Source organism: Zingiber officinale, chromosome 1B (assembly GCF_018446385.1).
Source record: "Zingiber officinale cultivar Zhangliang chromosome 1B, Zo_v1.1, whole genome shotgun sequence".
Classification (NCBI taxonomy): Eukaryota; Viridiplantae; Streptophyta; class Magnoliopsida; order Zingiberales; family Zingiberaceae; genus Zingiber; species Zingiber officinale.
In genome coordinates, this window is record NC_055986.1 from 105,915,538 (window position 1) to 105,923,323 (window position 7,786).

A 7,786-nucleotide genomic window follows, 5' to 3' on the forward strand; every position below is an offset into this window, starting at 1 on the left:
TCTTGAGGAATTCTTTCACATGCAAGTCCTGAACCGACACTATGGCGAGTTCCTGAATTTCGTCAGGGAAACCTATCGATTGAGAGGCCGTGAAGAAATTTAATGTTGGCCCGCCATGTCGAGAACTAGTCAGCTCAGAACGAGAGAGAGTACGGCTGATGCTCAAGATGTTGAGGCTAGAGATAGCTCTGAATGTGGCTGGCAGAATAAATAGACCGTATACTGCAAAAGAGCTGGTTAGTAGTGCCCTAATCACGGAACATTACCTGAACAATATCAAGCAACCGAAGCTAGTAATGATTGAGAATAAAAGTTAAGAGAGTTCTGGCACTCAGAAACCCCAGGGCCAAGGTTCAACCTGGAAGGGGAGCTCCAAAAGAAAGCAGTGGAGTAATAAAAAGGGAGGATCCGTGAGCAAGCATCCTAAGTATGCTACATGTCCCCCATGTGGAAAGATGCATCCTAGAGTCTATAGCAAGGACACTAGAGGTTGTTTTGAATGTGGGCAGGAAGGGCACATGGCCAAGCATTGCTCGAACAAGAGCAAACTATCTCTCGTGCAACCTGTTCAGTATAGAAGCAAACAGGCACAGTTATACCAGATGCAGGCCGATTAGATGGTCCTTATGATTAACCAAGGTAGATTTTCTCGCGGCGGAGAGGGCGTAGAAAATGCCTCGGCGGTTGTCACAGTCGAATCAATATTTTCTGACATAATGCAAGCTGTCTTATTCGATACTGGGGCAACCCACTCTTATGTATCCAGGGCATTTGTCGAGAAATTAGCAACACCTCCAGAGGTACTCAATAGTCAGTTTCTGACAACACTACCCTCAGGAGACATTATGACATCTACACACTGGCTCAGAGCAGTGCCAGTCATTATAGCAGACAGAGAACTTTTTGGTGATCTGATAGTGCTAGAAATGACGGACTACGATGTCATCTTTGGAATGGATTTTCTGATCAGATACGGCGCTTCTATAGAGTGTCGTAAACAGAAGGTCATATTCCAACCTGAAGCAGGAGTATAGTTTTATTGAGTACTGAAAGCACAGCACTGAAAGCACAGCAGTTAATGGATTCAGGATGCATGGGATTTTTAGCAAATGTAGTCAACACTAGCCAGGACAAGAACCAACAGCTTTCAGAGGTTCGAGTTATTTATGACTACCCAGCAGTCTTCCCTGAAGAGCTACCAGGCTTAGCACCAGACAGGGAGATTGAATTTGAGATAAAGCTCATTCCCGGCACAAATCCAATTTCCAAGGCACCATACCGCATGGCTCCAGCAGAACTGAAGGAACTTCAGGAGCAATTACAGGAGCTTCTTGACAAGGGTTTCATACGCCCTAGTCACTCACCATGGGGAGCACCTGTGCTGTTCGTGAAGAAGAAGGATGGAAGCATGCGCCTATGCATAGACTACCGTGCCTTGAACCAGGTCACAATTAAAAATAGGTACCCTCTTCCCAGGATAGATGACCTGTTTGACCAGCTAAAGGGAGCCACAGTGTTCTCTAAAATTGACCTCAGATCAGGATATCACCAGGTTAGAGTCAAGAAAGGTGATATACCTAAAACAACTTTCAGGACCAGATACGGACATTACGAGTTCGTAGTCATGCCTTTCGGCGTGACAAATGCTCCAGCTACTTTCATGGACCTCATGAACAGAGTATTCAGAGAATACTTAGACAAGTTTGTCATCGTGTTCATCGATGACATTCTTATCTATTCAGGCACTCAGGAGGACCATGTAGAGCATCTGAAGACAGTTTTGCAGATCCTTCAGCAGAACCAACTGTACGCCAAATTCACGAAATGTGAATTTTGGCTAGACCAGGTAGCCTTTCTTGGTCACATTATCTCCAAGGATGGTGTTATGGTAGATCCCAGCAAGATAGAAGCAGTAAGTAACTGGAAGAGAACTAGGAACGCCAGTGAAATCAGAAGCTTTCTGGGATTAGCAGGCTACTACAGGAAATTCGTAGAGGACTTCTCCAGGATAGCCTCCCCACTGACAGCTCTCACCAGGAAGAACAAGAAATTTCAGTGGACAGAGGACTGCGAGGACAGCTTCAGCGAACTAAAACGGAGATTGAGCAGTGCTCCTATTTTAGCTATACCAGAAAACACAGACAGCTTCGACATCTACAGTGACACCTCTAAATTGGGATTAGGAGCAGTACTGATGCAGCAGGGCAAGGTGATCGCCTATGCCTCTAGACAACTCAAGGATTATGAGAGGAACTATCCTACTCACGACCTTGAGCTTGCAGCAGTGGTGTTCGCTCTCAAGATTTGGAGACATTATTTGTACGGAGCTCAGTGCAGAGTGTATACAGATCATCAAAGTCTGAAGTATTTCTTTACTCAGAAGGATCTGAATATGCGACAGTGCAGATGGTTGGAGCTGGTCAAAGATTATGACATAGATATCCTCTACCATCCAGGGAAAGCTAATAAGGTAGCAGACGCACTCAGCAGAAAGTCCAATGCTACCTTATTATCTTTAGCAGCTATGTCACCACCCCTAAGGAAGGAGATTACAGCCTTTAGTCTCGAGCTTATAGTCGGGCAGCTTTCCACTATGTCCTTAGCATCTACCTTGCTTGATGATATCCAGACAGCTCAGGAGCAGGATCCTGAAATCCAGAAAATCAAGCAAGGGTTAGCAGAATCAGAAAATGGAGAGTTCAGAGTGTCCGCCAGTGGGGTAGTGTACTGTGGTGACAGACTTTGTGTTCCAGATCAGGAGGAACTACGAAAACAGATTCTAGACGAGGCTCACAGGACTCCCTATGCGATGCATCCTGGTTCCACCAAAATGTATCAGGATCTAAAGAAACGATTTTGGTGGCCTGGGATGAAGCGAGATATCGCTAGATACGTCAGCATCTGTCTAACCTGTCAGAGGGTTAAGGCAGAACATCAGCGACCAGGAGGAGTTCTGCAGCCGATCCAGATTCCAGAATGGAAGTGGGAGGATATCTCTATGGACTTCATAGTGGGATTACCCATAACCACGAATGGTTTTGATGCCATCTGGGTAATAGTCGACAGGTTGACTAAATCAACCCACTTCTTAGCTATTAGAATATCCTATTCCATGGAGCAGCTAGCTCAGTTGTATCTCAAGGAGATTGTCAGGCTGCATGGAGTCCCACGAACCATTATATCAGACAGAGACAGCAGATTTACATCACACTTCTGGAAGTGTGTGCAGTCAGCTATGGGCACCCAGTTAAAATTTAGCACAGCCTTCCATCCTCAGACCGATGGTCAGACGGAGCGAGTAAATCAGGTACTCGAAGATATGCTCCGAGCTTGTGCCCTAGATTTCAAGGGAAGTTGGTGCAAATATCTGAGTCTAGCAGAATTTGCATACAACAACAGTTATCAGGCCACTATCGGCATGGCACCTTATGAGGCACTCTATGGGCGGAGGTGCAGATCACCAATCTGCTGGTATGAGAGTGGTGAACAGAAGGAACTAGAGCTTCAGACAGATCTAGTAGCAGATACAACAGATTCGCCAGAGGATAGAGACAGCACAGAGCCGTCAGAAGAGCTATGCTGATACACGACGCAGACCCCTAGAGTTTTCAGTTGGGGATACAGTTTTCCTCAGAGTAGCTCCCATGAAGGGAGTCATGCGTTTTGGGAAGAAGGGCAAGCTAGCTCCCAGATATGTGGGACCATACCTTATCACGAAGAGAGTGGGCAAGGTAGCATATGAGCTAGAGCTACCTCAGGAGATGTCAGCTGTCCACAACGTATTTCATGTCTCCATGCTGAAGAAGCATATTCCAGACGCCACCCAGGTGATTGAGCCCCAGTTGGTACAGGTCCGTGATGATCTCAGCTATGACAGTCGGCCTATTTAGATAATAGACCGAGCAGTAAAGAAATTACGGAACAAGGAAGTACCATTAGTCAAAGTCAGCTGGCAAAATCACACAGCAGCAGAGGCGACTTGGGAGACAGAGGCCAGCATGAGACAGAAGTACCCAGAATTGTTTTAAGTTCGGGGACGAACTTTTTATAAGGTATGGGGGATTGTAAAGCCCGAAAAATTCCCGAATTTATTTTAGAAATATCCTATGATTTCTCTAGATTTTTAGGATATTTTTACATAATTTTTGGAGTACCGGAAGTAGCAAAAACAAATAGGTCGCAAAATAGCTTAGGCGGGAATCGAACCCGAGACCTATGGTGTAAGGGATAATGCTAGTAACCAGTTGAACCCAGCAGGGCCGTGCTGAAAGAAGAGGGAATCAATTATATTTATAATTGATTTTTGATGAATTAATTAGTAAATATAAATAAGGATTTAAGTGAGAAGTTTAGATTATTTTCTCACCGTAGCTTTTCCTCACCCGAAACCTAAAACTGCCGCACCTCTCCTCTTCCCCTCTTCCTCACGCACGGCACACACCAAGCCAAGGGTCAAGGGAACATCTTCCGGCGACGACTCCAACACGAAAAAGGTTCTCCTCCGCGAGAGGAACGCGAGGACGTAAGCGGTTCGTCGAACGGAGCAATTTTCCGGAAAACCTAGCGGTTAGAATCGTAAGAAAACCTTACGATTGAGGTAAGAAACCCCTCACCTGCAGTATAATTGCTCTCGCTTGTTAGTTTTGGCGTTAGTTCAGTAATTTTACAGTTTTCAGTTTTAGGGTGTGCTTTTAGTGCACACCAAGCATTCGGTAGAATGCCCAGTTCAGAAGGATGCACTAGTAGGCGTCCTAACAGCATGTAAATATATTAGAAACATTTTATTCAGTTATTTATCAGTTATTACAGCTATATGGATCAGATATCCATTGGGTAGGCTCCCACAGTAGCCTCTAGGTTCAGATAACCTAGCTCTAGGTTCAGATAACCTAGAACAGCAAAGTAAAATAAAACAGTATTCAGTATTTTACTTTTATTCAGTTGGCACTGTACTTGGATCAGATATCCATGGGCTGGACTCCCACAGTCGTCCCTAGGTTCAGATAACCTAGTAACACTGCTGGATTCGGAACTTACAATCCCGGGTCTCGTAGGGATGTGCGCACAGTAAGTACAGTTGCCAGGGCCCCAGCAGCATGTTTAGTATTTTCATCTATTATTATATATAGTTTTCCAAATATGTAATCAGTGATGGAAACACTAACTTAGTTTCAGTTTCAGTTGATTATCTCAGTTAAGTTTCATGATTTGAGTTCATGACCAGTTAGATGTATATGCATGACCAGTTCAGTATGTATGCTTAGTTTCAGATACAGTATGCTATGCTCAACTTGTTTGTATGCCATGATCAGTTCAGTACATGTTTGTATGTCATGCCATCACTACAACAAAATCGCTCATAGACATCAGTGGAACAACAACAGTTTTAAGCAAAAACCGATGTCTTTGAGTATTTTACACCGGTTTTTCCAAAAACCGGTGTCTATGAGCGCAGATTTTCGCTCATAGACATCGGTTTTTTTAGCCGATGTCTATGAGCGCCTTTTTTTCATTAATAGACACCAATTTTAACCGCGGTTTTTAAAACCGGTGTCTATGAACCAAAATTCTGGCGGACTTTCATAGCGCCCTTTCTTTTGGGTTTCTCCTCGCCTTGGATGAAGCAACCAGCCAATTTATCTCCCCAATTTTGAACAATTCGACATGGCGAAATTAGCACTCCTCTTCCTTTGATCCCATTTCTCGCTCCCTCTTCCCCCTTCTTTTGTTCCTTTTCATTCCGTCGATCTGTTGGCCAGATGAAGAAAGGCCGAGTTCTGGTGGAGCCGGCGGCAGCAGTAGCGGAGACACGGTTCCGCGGCGTGCGGAAGCGGCCGTGGGGGCGGTTCGCGGCCGAGATCAGGGACCCCTGGAAGAAGGTCAGGGTGTGGCTCGGAACCTTCGACTCGGCCGAGGCTGCCGCTCTGGCCTACGACTCCGCCGCTCGCGCGTTCCGTGGTTCCAAGGCCAAGACCAACTTTCCCCTAGCCGCCGCCGCTGCTGCGTCTCCCACCCCTACTCCTGCATTCCGCTGCCCTCCCTCCGCTGACCCAACCCTAGGGTTTTGATAAGATACAAATTGGAATTAAGCCGACCCACCTCATTCTACGCACTCATCACCGAGAGGTCCGAGACCTTGCAACAGCGGCATCGTCGTCTGCAAATCTCGAAGCGAAGATGAAAATTATGGCGGCTTATCTCCTGGCCGTCCTCGGCGGCAACCCCAACCCCTCCGCCGATGATATCAGATCCATCCTTGAATCAGGTCGAACTCTCTTCCCTCTCATATTTATCTTGGTTTCATTTCGGTGATCCTTGTTTCTTGCTTGTAGTGGGAGCGGAGGCAGAGGATAAGAGGATCAACCACTTCCTCGCGGAAGTCAAGGGCAAGGACATAACGGAAGTCATCGCTGCCGGCCGGGAGAGGTTCGCTTCCGTGCCCTCCGGTGGCTCTGTGGCTGCCATCAGGGTCGCCGCCCCTGGTAGCGGCGGCGCGGGCGGCACCCCAGCTGCAGAGGAGCCTAAGAAGGAGGAGAAGGTGGAGGAGAAGGAGGAATCCGACGAGTTGAAACTCCCTGTCTTTCCCTCCCGCAAATTTTCATTTCCGACATAAATTTGTGGTTTTTTTTCTTTCTCGTTTCCAATTTCTGTTTTTGGAAAACACAAGCTATGGAGATTGGTTTGATTACTATTTGTTGTAAGTTTTGAAGGTAATGGCAATCTTTTTTATTTTATATACTAGCATATCACTTAAACGGCTACAAGTATGCCACTTTTTCCAAATTTAATAGCACATGGTAAAGTCCTATCTTGTGATCAAGGTTCACAAAGCATATACAGAGGCATAAAGTCATGCAGACAAAGACTGAATATTGTTAGTAAAGTGCATAAACTCTCAAGTATTTGGATTAATTGGAGTTGAAGATGTAAGGGGTGGAGGGAAAAAGGAAATCTTTGTTAGTATTAATGATAAGTCGCCATGATGATTACCATTGTTATTGCTAAATTTGTTGATCTCCTATGTTTAACTCATACCTCAAGTATGTAATTAAATGGTTTAATTTCATACTTTTTCGTATTGTTGTGCATACGTAGGATTTTGTTTCTTTGCAGGGAGTTAGATGAGTGGTTTATAGACACCTAGTTGCATCTCTTATTTTCCTCTACATGTATGCACATTTTTTGACATCGGTTGGCAATTCATGTGTATTTATCTTTATTTTAACATACTTCTAACTTTTAACTATGACCAGTGCTTCTTGAATTATCTTTGAAGGTTTGGAATCTTCAACCCAGCAGTCGTGTATGATCACCTGGGAGAAATTTATTCAGCACTTATTCTGGGAAGCTTAGTGTTCTGCATTTTGTTATACTTGAAAGTGAGCTTCTGTAAATTTCAATCTAGCTTTTCCTATGGTTATTACTACCCTTTGTTCCTAATTTGAGAGCAAGGAAAGGAGTAGCAACACTAAGCAGTTCAAAGAATTTAACTGCTACGAGAACTGTTTCAATTCAAAAACCATCTGTTTTAAAGGAGAAAAGCAAGTTGTCCTCTGGCCAACCTTCAAAAAATGCTAAGAATGTGACCAAGTAAGGATTTCGATTTTGCAGATATTCTATCATGAATTACCATGACATGTTTTTATCTATAACTGGTGTCCTGGTAGTGTTGCTGCAAAGAATATAACGTCTATTGGAATTGCACAAGAAAATCAAGCTATTAAAAGGCAAAAGCTGGATGATGGAAGATCCAAATAGGTTAATACTTTTGAAATATTTTTTCTAA

General features: G+C 44.5%; 2 protein-coding genes across 2 annotated transcripts; both read left to right on the forward strand.

The window, feature by feature from the left end:
- Positions 1–5,759: 5,759 nt before the first annotated feature.
- LOC122040683 (ethylene-responsive transcription factor 3-like) lies at positions 5,760–6,068 on the forward strand. Its single transcript, XM_042600110.1, has one exon. The coding sequence runs from the start codon at positions 5,760–5,762 to the stop codon at positions 6,066–6,068; it is 309 nt and encodes a 102-aa protein (XP_042456044.1).
- On the forward strand, positions 5,982–6,613 carry LOC122040692 (60S acidic ribosomal protein P2B-like). The gene is made up of 2 exons (XM_042600120.1): positions 5,982–6,265; positions 6,333–6,613. Exons 1-2 carry the CDS (start codon positions 6,178–6,180, stop codon positions 6,611–6,613), a joined length of 369 nt encoding a protein of 122 aa, XP_042456054.1. The 5' UTR covers positions 5,982–6,177.
- The last annotated feature ends 1,173 nt before the right edge of the window (positions 6,614–7,786 follow it).

Coding starts and splice junctions, on each gene's coding strand:
- LOC122040683 (XM_042600110.1), top strand. CDS start 5,760: ATGAAGAAAGGCCGAGTTCTGGTGGAGCCGGCGGCAGCAGTAGCGGAG.
- LOC122040692 (XM_042600120.1), top strand. CDS start 6,178: ATGAAAATTATGGCGGCTTATCTCCTGGCCGTCCTCGGCGGCAACCCC. Junction 6,266..6,332: donor CAGATCCATCCTTGAATCAG/GTCGAACTCTCT, acceptor TCTTGCTTGTAG/TGGGAGCGGAGGCAGAGGAT.